We start from the raw sequence: 14,886 nt of genomic DNA on the forward strand, positions 1-14,886 counted from the left end.
CCCATCAGACAAATGCACACACACGTACACACACACACTTACTGACTGCTGGACACACTGCAGCAATACCATAGAAAGGAAGCCCCTGATTCACAAACCTCACATGCGGCACGTGATATATTGAAAAAGGGGTGTGTTCACAGATATTACACCTAGGCAACACCTCTAGCAGGTGAGAATGAGATCTTTAACACCTGTATAGTTATGTAGCGTTTTATATTTAAACTCCACCCCTGCCATTTAAGATTTAGTGGATTTGGTGGTGCTGATGCAGGAAGGAGTTACTCTGTTAACTTATAGCCTACGCCAGGGGCCGTTTGATCTGGCCCGAGATCTGGCCAGCGAGTCAGACCGGCAGATCACAGCGCACATTTCGAAGTGCAAATTTTTTTGTGTTCAATCTCACAACTTCAACGCAATATCAAAATACTGGGTACTAAGACGTAAATATGACACAATTATATAATTCCCTCACCTTTATAAGTCATAGCCACGTAGTTTTCTTCCATGTCGACATCCGCTCCCTGTTTTCACTTCTCTCTGTCGCTCTTGCGCGCACACACACGGCATAAACACACACCAATTCAATTCAATAGGCCTACGAACAATTACATTTGAAAGAAAAAGAAGCATCTCAGCTTCTACCGTGACCCCCTGCATTGTCCCCTGGGGCGGGGCGTTCTCATGCTGTGACTCCCCTTGAAGAACCCCAGGGGCTTCAATTAAAGCAGAAAACCTACAACGAGCCGAAAATATCCTGAGTGGCTTCGTTTGAGGCAGACTGTCTTCACATCTGTTCAAATGAATTGTTGCCCTCAGTCGAATTCCTATCTCGCACTGCCTTTATTTAGATGGCATTTTCCTTTGCTGCTTAGGAATGTTTCTTATGGGTTTCAAAGGACAGCTTTGACAACCTCTCTGTCTATTGTAGAAGGTAACAGCGGCATCTTTCAAAAGGTGGAGGGAAAAAAAAGGGTGCTCGACTTTAATGTCAGGAGTAAATTGGCTCCCCTCTGCAGTCCAACTTTCCAACCCACTCTCTTCTAAGACGCCCTGTTTGCCTTTAAGGTGGCAGTGCGAAGGGAGTGAAGAGAAAGAGACACAGATGGTAAGAGGAAAAAAAAAGAAGCAATGAGCGAGAAGGAAGAAAAGGTGGTAGGGGTGAAAATAATCTGAATATACATTATTATAGTGGAAAGGATGGAGGGTTAAAGAGGGAGATTTAATTCTGAAGGCTCACTCTGCTTAATGGGCACACCCCATTATATGTTAACACACCACTGGGGGGATGCTTTTATCTAAAGTGCTTTAGAAGTAGCATCCCGCTTCAATTTTTTAGTATGAGTGGCCCACAAGAGAGGATTCCTTACCCTTAGCTGTGTTGGTGCTATCTGTACCCACTAAACTCTGTAGTAACAAATCTCAATCCTTGCTTAATGTTTTCTTTTTGTTCATCTCTCTTTTGTATATCTCCCGGAGAATGAAACATTACAAGGGTTAGATGAAGAGGTGAATTCAAGAACAGCTCTTAAGCTTCAAGAGCGTGTATACTTTTATGTGGAACTGCTTGGACAGCGAGGAAAGAAAATGTAAAAGAGCAAACGCATCAAAATAATGTCACCCCAGGTTGCAGATGGAGTGTTTCAAACCACTTCTGGTGTTGTAATACTGAGCACTTGAGAGGCAACATTTCACTCAGCCTCTGAATTAAAATGGATCCTGCACAGGGTGCTCTATTTTATATCCATGTGATTGTCTTTGAACGCTTGCCCTTATTCATTTACAATGTGTGATATATTCAGCTTTATTTGTGACTGTGACATTTTATATTATGGGCCCACACTGAAGCGAACACTCCAGATTGGAGCTCACGCTAGTCTAGGTTGAAATTTATGTTTCCTTTGACTGACGGTTTGCGGTCACAGAAGAGGGAATCCCTCATAAAGGGAGTGAAGATCTGGATCAGGTTCTTGTTGTGCATTTTTATTGAAGCAAGCATTTGACATGACAGTGCGCATACAGTTATGGGACATTGAGATTGTTTGGTGTTTGGAGATTTTATACAGAAAGGGGGGAAAAGTAGAGAGAGAAAGAGAACAGAAGGTTGTATGATTATTGTTTTTGTTTAACTTTTTTTGAAGAGTGACAGACCTGGATCAAGTTCAATTATTCATATAATGCAAGCATGAAGGAAGATGGAGAGCTTGCACACTTAGGCAATTTAGGTTATTTTTGCCAATTTAATCAAATTCAAATGAAAATATTGAGCTGCATGTGGAAAACAGCTTACACAACACCTTAAATTTGCATTTGACTTATTTTCTTTTAGTCCACTGGTAGAAACTGGCAGCAGGCCGAACACGTCTGTTTCGGAGTTCCTCTCTGAACTTATCCACATTCTAACCCTGAATAGAACATTTTCTAACATTCTGCTTATTTAGTTTTTGTTGGAACAAGGAAATAGTGTATGCGTTTTCGGTTTAATTATATTGCTAAAATATGCTGACAATATTCTTGGTTCATAAAAGAGATTTTCAAATATTTGAGGATAGTAGTCAAATTCTTACAGGTTTCTGAATTAAGGAAATGCATCAGAATATTGCAAGTATTTGCATTAATCTGCAACATCATTGTAGTAATGGGTCTCAACTATTGTCTTTTCTTCTGAATACATTACAACTTTATTCTCGTAACATTATCATGACTTTATAATCAAGATATGAAGAGTTTAGTCTCGCATTTTGACTTTTCTTCTCTCAAAATATTGTTACTAAATCCTCAAAATTTCTCCTGTTTCCCCCAATAATGGCCCTAAGACTCTGTTGTGCTCACTTGATTGTCAACAGAAAATAAATTGCTTGTTTTTCTCATTTGGAGCACAATGGAAACAATCGCTCGTCACAGATGATGTATGATGTACCACGATGGACAATAGCTTGAGTTAGGGAGCTTTGTTGGAAGTAATTTGTACAATTCACAACCAGTATATTGAATGTTCAATGACATTTCTAGAACAAGAGGTGCATTTTATATATATGCCTTTGGCCACATATGTGTGCATACAAGAGGAGTGAGTGTTTCTCCTTGTATGTAATAGATGGAGCTTCACATACACCTTTGAACCCCAGCTAGTAGCTGGAGGACACAGGTGATCAGGTAATTAACTAGATTTGACCCCTTTAACAGGAGGTGGGGTGACACGAAATGAGGGGAGAGAGAAAGAAAGTAATACAGTAGAGGGAGCAGGTGAAGAGAGATTAAGAACAGACATAGTGATACGGGAGAGGTGAACCGGGGCGAGGACAGAGTCCATCACCCCTTTGGCTTGCCATATTGAACACAGCAGCACAGCGTTATGTGCTCACAGAGGTCACTCATCTCATTAAACATTCACAGACATCACACACGTGCGCGCCCGCATGTGTATGCACACCTTCACTTCTTCCCCTCCATTCTATTCTGATGAAACGTGTATGCAAATCAGCCACGGTGAAGTAAGTAAAGGTGACATTTAAGTATAAGCCTAACAGTCTCTCCTGCCACACAACACCCTGCTGAATGGTGCCGACTGCAGCTGTCCGTTCAAGCAATAGAGATATGTAATATACAGTAAAACACACACTACTGCATCAATAAATAAAACGCATGACCTGCTTGCAGACGTACAATTAGATATCTATACTACAAGTGTATGAGACTTACTGGGGTTTGGAGGAAAGAGGGTGCAGCTCTTGCAGTGGATGATCTCTTTGACAGCTGGGATGTCCTGAGAGACAGCTGGGGGCACCAGGCCCAAGCTGGGCATCATGGGATTTATGGGGGCAATGCCAGTCATCAGCCCAAGACTCGGGTCAAAATCTGGAGTCAGGAGAGGAAAGACTGATGACAAACTGAGGAAGTGGAGACAGTCTACGCACTCCACAAAGAGCTAATCCAATCCATAGCACTGTGATTGTTGTTCCACAGCCTATTTGACCGCCTCTAAACATAGAGCAACACTGCTGAAAATATGATCCAACAAATAACAGGATTTAACAATTTTGCTCAATTTTCTCTCTCTCTCTCTCTTTCTCTCTCTCCCCCCCCTCCCCCCCCCCCTCCCTCCCTCCCTCCCTCCCTCTCCCTCTCCTCATGTTTACAAAGGAATTTTAGCAAAAACGGAGGCTCGTCACTAGAACTGATTAAGACTGCACCTGTGTGTGTGCGCACGCACACACACACACACGCACAAAAGCTTTTTGAAATGGTAATGCACCGCCTTCTTCATGAATCTCAATTACACCTGCAGCAGACAGAGGCAGAGAGAAGCTTCCACTGCATGCATTAGCGTGTTGACTAAGCACGCCAAGTCGCCATCCCTGTGGGTGATGTAATCATGACCGAGATGAAGCTAAACTGTAAGAGTAACTCTAATGCCATGTACATACAAGAGGACTAATACTTCTTTTTGGAGCAGTCAATCCAGAAAGAAAATGCTGGTCCAATGGAAAAAGACATCAGTGACATGTTGCGGCTGGCCTAAACAGCAACTAGGTGAGAAGGTGAAATACTCTGATGGTTTACGTGTCGCTCTGTTTCACCTTTATAACCTCAACACCTGTTTCGAGCCAAGTGTCAGAGTGCTGCTAAGGTGGCTGAGCAACGAATGACTTCTGCTGGTGAGGGAAATGAGATGATGATGGATATGAGAGGAGAAAGAAAGTTGAGAAGCAGAAGAGTGCAAGAGAAAGAGCCATCACATCTATGCCAATTATTACTCTAGCTTGTCTGGATGAGTTGTTTTCCTGATCAGAATGTATAATTTTTTATAAAGAAGCACAGGATGGTAGAGCAGTTGTCTAGGACAGTGATTTTCAACCACTGTGCCATGAGAGATCGTAAGGTGTGCTGTGGGATATTATCCAACTTCACTTAATTAGTCCCCGAAAATATTATGTAGTTACTGCAAATAATTTGCCATGGTTGTGCATCTGTGCCTCCAATGTAGTGACTGCATCTCTGGCGATCTGGCCCGTGAGCCAACCTGAGATCTGGCCCGCGAGACAGACTGGCAGCTCGCAACGCAAATTTCGAAGCGCGTACAACCCCCCCTATCGTTTCAGGACTTTTCAAGCTTAATAATGGTGTGTTTGCAAATTTATTCCAGATTTTGGCGGAGTTGTGGCTGAGAGAATGTCATGACTCCGTGTGATAGTTTAAATGCCCTGCTGGGCTGACTGCTGTTGCTCGGCAGCTTGGGTGAGATTGTCTAATGCTAAAGACTACGTAGCCTACTCACTTGTGCATTGTTCTGCTCATTGTGAAAGTGTTCTTTCCATGCTGGTAATTTTCCATTATTGATTGCTGGGATTGACACTGATTTGGGACAGTACTGACTCGCTTAGGGGTGGTGCTACAAGTAGCAGAAAGGTGAGGAAGACATGTGCAAGATGTATCTGAACATATTCAAGCAAATTAAATACATAGGTCATTTTCATATCCTATACAACTACAATAAATATGTGTTTGTTTATTCTTTACATTTAAAATATCAGAAAAAAGAACAGCAGAAGTGTTGCATAGACTGTGTTGCATCTTTGCTATCTCAATATGAATTTGCGTTTCAAAAAAATATTTAGACAAGTCAGATATAGTAGCAAGGAATAAAAGAAATCCACAAAAAGTAAACAAGCAGAGTTGAATGATATTTGGTATTTGACACCATTCATTGAAAACTGCGGCACACATTCCATTCGAGGAATGTGTTGAAAACAAGTGGCAGATGAGGAAGGAAGAAAATGGATGATGGCATCTGCTGCTTTTTCAACTCTGCACACGTGTGACTTCTTGATATCGCTAAACTCTTTTATGGGATGTGGGTCACATCAGGAATAGATGAGAACATGAGAAGAATTTCAGTGCCTGAGGACCTGCTGGGTAGATATGTGTGTTCATCTCTATATAGTCTATCTATCAATCAATCACCCTATCTATAGTTCTATCTATAGCTCTGTTCTGTCTGACAATATGCTTCTCTATATCCGTCAGTCTACTCTTCTGTTAGCTTTGCTATAGTTGCCGCAGTGAGAGAGAGAGAGGATTAAACCAGGTTCTATTCAGCCCAGGAAAGCATCTAGATGAGACATAAAGTGGTCTCTAGGGTCACATCCCACCTTCTCCTGCTGCTAGCACTCTGAACTCTAGTCGGCACTCTCCCTTCAACATGATCCGATTGCTCGGTGTGTGTGTGTGTGCTTTTTTTCCCCTGCCAGCATATCCATTGTTTGTTTTGCTCCATTTGTTTTTGCCGTGCCAATCTTCGCCACGCTTAGGTGCTGTTATTCCGTGCAAAAACGAGAAGAGAAAATCCTGTTTGTTTGTTTTATTGGGTTCTTAACTTTGACATCAACTGAGGGAAATCTGTTTGTGTACTGAGATTGAGAAGTAATCTGATTTGGCGGATAGATGACTCAGTTTCTGTCTGGCTCAAGTCAAACCCAACGTTTGTTGATTTTAAACACACAATATAATTTCCTGACATTATTAAATACCCGTTAGCTATGGAGACATTTATGGATCTAAGTGAACCAGATGCAGTTCAAGTACTATCAGTACAATTAGACAATTTCACTGTTTAGATTGTGTTGTTTGAGTGTTGACTTGTTGCTGTGTATAAATGGTACGTGACATGCTTACATATCCGTGCAGCGCAGGGGATTTATGTAGCAGTAACAAATGTTATATAATTAAAGTTATATTTGACAGTTGATGTCATTCCATCTATGTGAACCATTCGCTTTTTCACAACAACATTCCACAGATTATTCACAAATCAATCAACAATTAAGTCATAAGTAAATAATCACCACTTTTAGTATCATACTTTTAGTGTGAAAAACTCTATTAGTATCACTAATTATAGCTATCTACGAACGATAGACTTTGCCAAAGGACTCATGGCCATGTGAATACTGAGAAACTTTTAAAGATATAGACAGATAAATATATTTCATCATTTTGGTGGTTTGATTACAGGAGGTCAATGACTTGATTACTAATTGGGGAGGTCAAATCACTTCAAACTCAAAAATGTCTTTGAAACAAGTGGTAGAAGAGTAGACATGAGTACGAGCTGTCAACATTTCATTATGTTTGTGGATATTTTATGTATCCAGCAAATTCACAAGGTATGGGATAAAAATCAGATGCTATCCGCCAAGGAAAATGTCTAGCTCACACAAAAGGTTACATCCCGACTTTATCCAACTTCTATCGCTCTGAACTCTGGTCAGGACACTGCCTTCAAAAGACATGATCTGACACCTCAGAGCTCAGTGTGGGCGTGTGTGTGTATTTCTCTGTGCCTGCATATCTTTATATATTTAGCCTTTATCTGTTTTCTTCTATTCACTTTATTGTAGTAACCTTATCTTGATATTCTGTTCCCTCTGCAAAGTCGTGTAAACCTCATGTACCTCTGGATTGATTTGTGAAAGCCCATAGGGCAAGAACACCTTAAGGTTGAAATTCCCAGGAACTTTTTGCGAAAATCTTTACTAGTTATAAATACTGTATGCTGAGCACAAACTTTCCACCAGTGACCAACTGCAACCTTTGTTGAAAGCAAATCTCCTTCGCTAACTCAAAACTGTAGTCGGAAAAAGGCACGCAAGCCCTCCCATCTATTTATGCAGCTGAGGAGATCCAGAGACAAAACTGTGAGTCGTCAATTTAAATGACAAAACTATTCCAAAGATCTTATCAGTACTTGGAATTAAGAATATAACAAAGCACTGCCGAGTGTACTAATTTCCATAATCTTCAGAGTACTTTAAGTGTGGTAAGTATGTGAGACAGTTGCTGAAGGTCGATTCCTCATCCAGATAAAGTTACGAGCAAGGTAGTTCCTAATTTTTGAGGTCATAATTTGAGGACTGTAGGTATGAAAGTGTGCATTCCTATGAGTTGCCATCTAGTTAACTTTAACTTTAGTTCCGATTGATTATGTAAGGCCTTTTTTATAGCTTTGCAACAACATTCACACCCAGTCTTTGCCCAGTGTAGCAGAGCCTGAATTTGGACAAATAAACACAGCAAAATTGGAATAAAACCTCAAAGTATTACTACTGCTGTTTGAGCTGTCTATTATATAATGTTTGTGCTCCCAAGTCCTTTAAAAGCTCTGGCAAAGTGAATGTGCAGATAGGAGCGGCAGATATGTGTGTGATGTACGTTTATTTATTGTCAGCTCTCGCATCACTATGGCAACGATGGTGTGCTTCAGTCCAGAAGGTATGTTTAATCACAAATGCTGGGGTGACCTAGTGGCTTCAGTGCAAAAGAGGTTTGTATTTAGAGACTCCATCGGGACTCAGATCATAAAATGGCCTTAAACAAAAACTAATCAAGCAAAACCTTGTAGTTCTCCATCCGCCCACACACAAGGCCAGCAATCTCTCTGCGTCTGACTCTCTCTGATCTTTCTGTAGTTGTGTGGCTTTTGTTTTTCATCCACCTTTCCCCAAGGTCCTTCTTTACTCTATATCGCACTGTTCCGAAGCTTATTCAGACACATACAGTAGAGGCTCAGAAACGTCATCACAGTAGGGGTTCAAAACCTTGTGTGAGCAGATATGGACCTTTTGTACTCCTTAGGGCACAAATTCGCAGAGGGATATATTATTCTATTGTACCTTTCTATGTGCAACATGGTTACAGCTGAAGTAACAAGCACTGTACTTGGCAATTCTGTGTATCTCCCAGAGTGTACACCCTCACGCTGCTCCTTTTTCTTCAAATGTTTCATCCATGTATCAGAGGGCACAGACGTGGAATTAGAAAAGGACATTTCTCTCTAACCGGCTGCTGGCTATCGTTGTCATACTCCTCATACACCTCGACCCAACCTCTCCTCCCCTGCTTTCCTTCTCTCACACTGAGGATAGAAAGAACCCCCCCCCCCCCCCAGACAGTCACTGACAGGTGGAGGTTGGAGGGTGGCACGGACAATAGCTGTGAGGAATACTGTGTATTATGGGTAATATTTTCTGACGAACACACAGGCCCAAAACCGCCTGGAACAAACCTGTTTTCTCTCTGCCAACTTTCCCCTGCTGAAAACTCACGGGTGCCAAATCCAAAACCATCAATCTGTACTGTGCAGAATATATTGCTTTTTAAACCTGAATAATTCATATTAAAAGTACATCGCATCTGTTCATGCATTTCCACCATTAAAGCTCAGTGAAACATTTATGAAGCTCAAATTATATCACAATCTTTTTTTTTTTTTTTTTTTTTTTTTACAGCTTTCGTTTTTATCTCCTATTTAATCTTCCTTGACCTCACCGTATAGAACATTAACCTCAGTCAGTTGAATCAATCTCTCTTACCGATTGGCGCGGTAGATCAGATGACAAGGCATATGAATCGTGTATCAGTGTCTTTGTGTGTGAAGCAGAGAGCTGCGGAATACACTACTCAAGCGTAGCCTCATTCAAAAAAGGGCCGACTCCTTTTCAGCCTGTGTGTGTGTTTAAAGCTGTGTGTAGGTGTGTGGTTGAGCACATCTGTGTAAGAGAGGGAGAGACCGAGATGGTTAATTAATCCATATCATCCTTTGTCCCTTAAACAGCTTCCTTGAGGCCTCCATCCAATAACACTTGTAATCACAATCTAAAGCAGCCAATCAACACCATTATAGCTTGTAATGGAAACATCTATCTCCATGAGAGGAGCCTATCAAAAACGCCCTTGATGTCGGGGGGGGTTGTGTGTGCTAACATAAACGCCATTTGTGACTGATGTAAGGTACAATGACCAATGACACAAGGCGTTCGTGACTCAGGGTGAAGCATCTTCAGTCAAAAGATCTGCAGGGAAAGCTGCATGTTTTCAGAGTTGAGATGTGTGCGCACATACAGATTATTCAACTGAGCCACAAAGTAAAGATTATAACAGCAACACGTATTCCATGTTTCGCCATAACTGGAAATCAGACCGTTGTACTACAGCTCCTGCTCAACACCTCTGTGTGCTGAAGTCTGAAAATAGGAGAGCATCATTTTGGTGTGAAATCCCACCTCAGGCCCAAGGTGACCAGTAGGGTACATTTTTCGACACTGCAGCACAAGTACCTTTCCCATTCTTCTGAGACCAGTTGTGCACATTGTACTACTTAAGTGTGATTTTTAATGCCATAAACTTTCACTTCAATTGACACTAAATTGTGTCCAGGCACATACGTAAAGGTTACAGCCTCAGTGATGCATAATGTCAAAAGACAGAAACCTGTCTTTCTTTCAAAATATCTCGTAGAACTCCAGTATCTGAATCAGTCCCGTGAGGAAATCCTTGCATTTTCTCCGCCCTGCCTGTAGAGGAGGGAGAATAAGCCTCCCTAAACAAATCAATACATTGTTTCACGCTATACAACTGTAACAAGGGAGAGTGCTTCATGAGTTGAGCTATATGAGAAAACAAAAGACAGAAGAAAAACAAGAGTTATGTCACTTTAACACAAATGGATGCTGGATGGAAACCTGTTTTGTGTTCATATAAAATGTCCCAACCCATGCACCTACAAGGGGGAAATGAATTGAATTTCATATCTTTATTGCATCCAACCTGGACACATTCTTCATTGTTCTGATGTCAAAGTTTGTAGACTGGCAACAGGGCAATTGAATGGGCTGAAGAAGTAGCTACTAGTCCTTGGATGATTGAACCGATTTGGCTGTGCACGGTGGACTTCAGAGCAATAGGGGGATACAGAGATGTAATCTGGACAAAAAAGTCAAAAGAATAGAAGTTATGAGTCATGAAATCTCTTGGAAACCCTTGAGAAAAAGCACAATTATATCACTGACATAAAATACTTTAGACATAGCTGCCAGAGTGAATAAATCCTGCCAGATTTAGAGATGAGTGTCTGTGTGTCTCTGATAATACGCAGTAGCTTGTGAGGTTGTAAGGTCAGAGAAAGAGGGTGAGGCAGAGAGTGAGAATGAGAGAAAGACAGATATGATCATGTTTGACAGAGAGGCGAGAGAGGGAGGATGGCCTTTTTTGTAGCTATTCCACAGTATTAAAGATCAGGTGTATGACTCGGTGATAAAACAACCTTCATTCAATAACCCAATAATACACCATGCAGGAATACAATGTCCATTCACTAACCTTGGCTTTAAAGATATTTATCACATAGCGATCGATAGACTTCATCTTTATGTTCAACACAACTCCAGCTAAATTGAAGTTTACCTGTGTTCAGGAACAGTAAGTTGTACTGATAAAACAGTGTCTGCACTCTGCTCACAGAGTACATCTGTTCTTTTCTCAATGGAAAACTGGATTTTTGGATAAGAAACAGGAACAAAATCAATGAATGTGCAATGAATAATGAAATATGTTCTTAAAGGAAAAAAATTCATCACACACAAATGCTCCAATCCCATTTTGCAACAACACCGCCAAGAAATCGGGGTTGTGCAAAATTCTGAATTTATATTTGTAATTTATAATTGTATCCAATACAATCGATGTAAGTTGAACTGACCACACTCAAAGGGTGGTGGGGTGAAATTTGAATTGGGATGAATGTTAATTCAAAGGAATTTAATGCTGACATTCAACACAGGCTGCTTCCTAGGAAACAAAGTACTTCTACCCTGACCCACAGAAAGGAAGTTGTGTTAACGATTTATTTGATAGAAATGAGAATTTTCATTCTTAATAACATGATGCAGCTTTTTCATATGTAGATGCTATCTGTATGTTACTGTGTGTATGTTAACATGTTTCATGTATTCTATATCTGCAAAACCCTGCAAGAAATACAGCAAGTCTGAATCACTGTTGTGATGGACAGCCAAACAAATAAAGATAACATGGAGACGGTCTACCGCCTGCCTCCAAGCAGCACGCTCAGAAGAAATCGGCACATTTTATTCCAAAACAAGATATCCACCATTTTCAAGTAGTTGCTATGTTACGTTAAAAAATGATTAGGGATCTTTGGAAATCAGAGATAAGACACAATTAAATCATTTTAAGGCAGTTTTCATCCAGGCAAAGTGCTGACACACTGGCAGAGTGGATTCACTCTATGCAAACTCTCAGAATTTCTGTCCACATCAGAAGGTGATAACAGCAACAATGACAGTAATTATCTTTATTTAGATGGCACTTGTCTAAAAGCAGAACTGACATAGTCTCTTGGCACAGCTTTCTGCATGTTACAGTACCGATCCCATCATTGATGTGGAAATGCAGGTCTATATGACCTGTATGGATATTAAACTACAAACAGTCGAGGTGTAAAGGCACACTGTCACCTGATTGCGCTCAGCCTTCAGCTCACACCCTTATTATGTTTAGGAGGCTGGGAAGGGCAACAACCATTTGCTTTCAGAGTGGCTGAAAAGGTCGTTAAGATTGTGAGCTCACCGAGCAGAAATATAACCTTGCGTCGCTTGCCAAAGTCTACTCCCTATATACTGTAGATTACATTAAAGACAGAGTTCAGAAAAAGGTCAGGTTTTCTAGTAGAAACATTGCATCTTCCGGTTTTCCTAGTTAAGTGATGATTGAACAGAGTGGGTACACATTCAAAGATTTGACTGCACTGTACGGACCTTCATTGACATGCGAGTTCCTCTTCATAAATGGTTGAAGGGACAGACGGATTGAAATGGTAGTGATTTGATGTTTTTGAGTTAGTCAAAGTGTGTCTTTCTGTTTTCATCTGGATAATACTGAGCTCCACTGAGACAAAGTGCCAGAGGGATTTTATAATGAGGCAGGGGATTATATCATGGCGATGGGAGACTGGGCACAAAATGACTGGTCGTAAGATGACAGTACTGAGTAAAGTGTGCTGGGTAAAGCCTTTAATGTACTATAATTGATAACTACTTCATATATAGTCCAAAGTGATGGTTCTCTGGTAAGTGTACCAAAGCTGGTTCTTGAAGAGCTCCCTATTGGAAGTTCCATTCAGATGACTGGAAAGTTCTGCACAGCATTAAAGCAACTGAAATCTATGAAAGTTGAGTTGTCGTGCAGATTATTCACACATTAATTGGGGTTCATTATGATAAATTGCATGTGTTAGTACTCCCAAAATCTGTGCCCGTGCCTTCGTTTTAAGTGTGTTTGTAAAAGCACTCAAGCAGAAACATTCATTTGTTATACCACAATAAAATCACAAAACTTGTCTGGGTGAATCATCTTTCTGAACCTTTATAGTTATTTGTTGTTTTTTAAGGGATTTGGTGGTTTATTGGTGAGGCGGTTAAGTATTAATAATAGTAGCTGCATTAATTCTTTTAAGGAGTGTGTACAGGTTGAGAATTTAGAAATTGAGTGCAGAGGCTTAATATGTAAAAAGATCCATGTGTGTGTGAAGCGCATATGAACCTCATGTGTGTTAATGTGGCAGACGGTTACAGGGACTGACTCCGCTGTAGTGAGACACTAATCAAGATGTTGGATAATTTCAGTGTTGAGGGAGGAGGGATTGGGAAAATTGAGGGGAGAAAGGAAGAGGGGAAAGACAGGGAATCACCAGCTGCTTTTCCTGGTGATCCATGAGGGGAGACACAGCTGTCCACTCCACTCAACCCTCCTCCCTCACTATCTCTCTCTCCTCCACGCTTTCCTCTACACAACCTCCTTTGGAAACAGGGCCTGCTACACAGCGACTTTAATGAAGACATATTACTACAACTAAAGCCTAATGCATTGTTTGCCACACAGATCAAGTCCCCCCACACACTTCTCCCTCTTCCTCTCAACACGGGGGCAAGAGTATTCCGCTCCATCTCCATCATGCTGGACAGCTCCACACTCTGGAGGTAATGTTTATGATACTCTCGGAAGGAGAGCCGGCAGAGGCTGTTTGCAGTCCGAAGGCATTAAACAGATGAAAGTCAACAGGTAAACCGTACGCTGAGAGAAAGCAACCAAAACACACAATCCTAAATTGGGTCTCAAGTGCAAATACACACACGCGCACAAATGCAATATATTAGTGATTACGGTTATGAGAAAACACTAAATTAGGCCTCAGGTAAGACTGCTAACAAAGTTATATCAAGCTTTAGGGGAAGAAACTCCACTAAAGGAGTGAAGCTAATTAAAGATTGAGTATGAAATGATGGATCGAACCTAATAATGTATGTGGAAAGCACAATTGGTAAAGCTGAACATTATTGATGTAGAATACCTAATAATAATTGAACTCTTGGGTTGTATTTCCATTGACAAAATAACAGACAAAACCTCAGCGCTTCATTAATGCCACACACAAAACACATTGTGAAAATAATCTTGAAGTGGCATGAAGTCGATGTTTGTTGCTCTTACAAGGACACGTTAATGAGGCAGCGCTCTGATTGGTTGCATTTGCAGAGAGTGCTCATGAGGCACATGCACTAAGAACAGGAATGCAGCATCCAGGAGTTGCAGCATCCACACTGGATTTGCAAAATGAGGCCCCACTTCAGAGTCCTTATGTAGCATTTGCCATCTTTTAACTGAGGAAAGCTGATTTTGTAGCTGAATGTCTTGATTCACTGAATGAAAGCGGTGGGGATTTATAAGTCCTAGGTGAAATGAAAGAAATGGAAAAGTTTGTGCCTTGCTCATTTGGCTCTAACATTACAATCCCAGTTTCCCACCATACTGTGGAGGTCCGATGGAAGACCTGTCACACACAGGTGGGTGTAGTGTAATTACTTGCCTTTGTTTCTTTGAATTATCAAGGTGACAAATAGACAAACAAACAGATTTACTGGAAAATACTGATGGCATATATTATGGAAATGACATGAAATAAAGGCATATAGTGCATTAGACATTTGTATGTGGCTATTCTTGGTTATTTTGTAAAAGTTGCCCTCTAAG

At 40.9% G+C, this 14,886-nt stretch overlaps 1 protein-coding gene across 1 annotated transcript in view; it reads right to left on the bottom strand.

Annotated features, from left to right (window-relative positions):
• Positions 1–6,204, bottom strand: part of LOC142999648 (ecto-NOX disulfide-thiol exchanger 2-like) — a 49,786-nt gene extending 43,582 nt beyond the window's left edge. The window contains exons 1-2 of the mRNA XM_076149270.1: positions 6,153–6,204; positions 3,703–3,879 (exon numbers count right to left, since the gene is read on the bottom strand). Of these exons, the coding sequence (XP_076005385.1) occupies positions 3,703–3,879; positions 6,153–6,204 (229 nt within the window). The remainder of the gene's footprint in view (positions 1–3,702; positions 3,880–6,152) is intronic.
• Between the last annotated feature and the right edge of the window lie 8,682 nt (positions 6,205–14,886).

The sequence above is a fragment of the Genypterus blacodes genome, unplaced genomic scaffold (assembly GCF_046128005.1).
Source record: "Genypterus blacodes isolate CSIRO-AG114 ecotype Tasmania unplaced genomic scaffold, CSIRO-AGI_Gbla_v1 ptg000044l_1, whole genome shotgun sequence".
Lineage (NCBI taxonomy): Eukaryota > Metazoa > Chordata > Actinopteri > Ophidiiformes > Ophidiidae > Genypterus > Genypterus blacodes.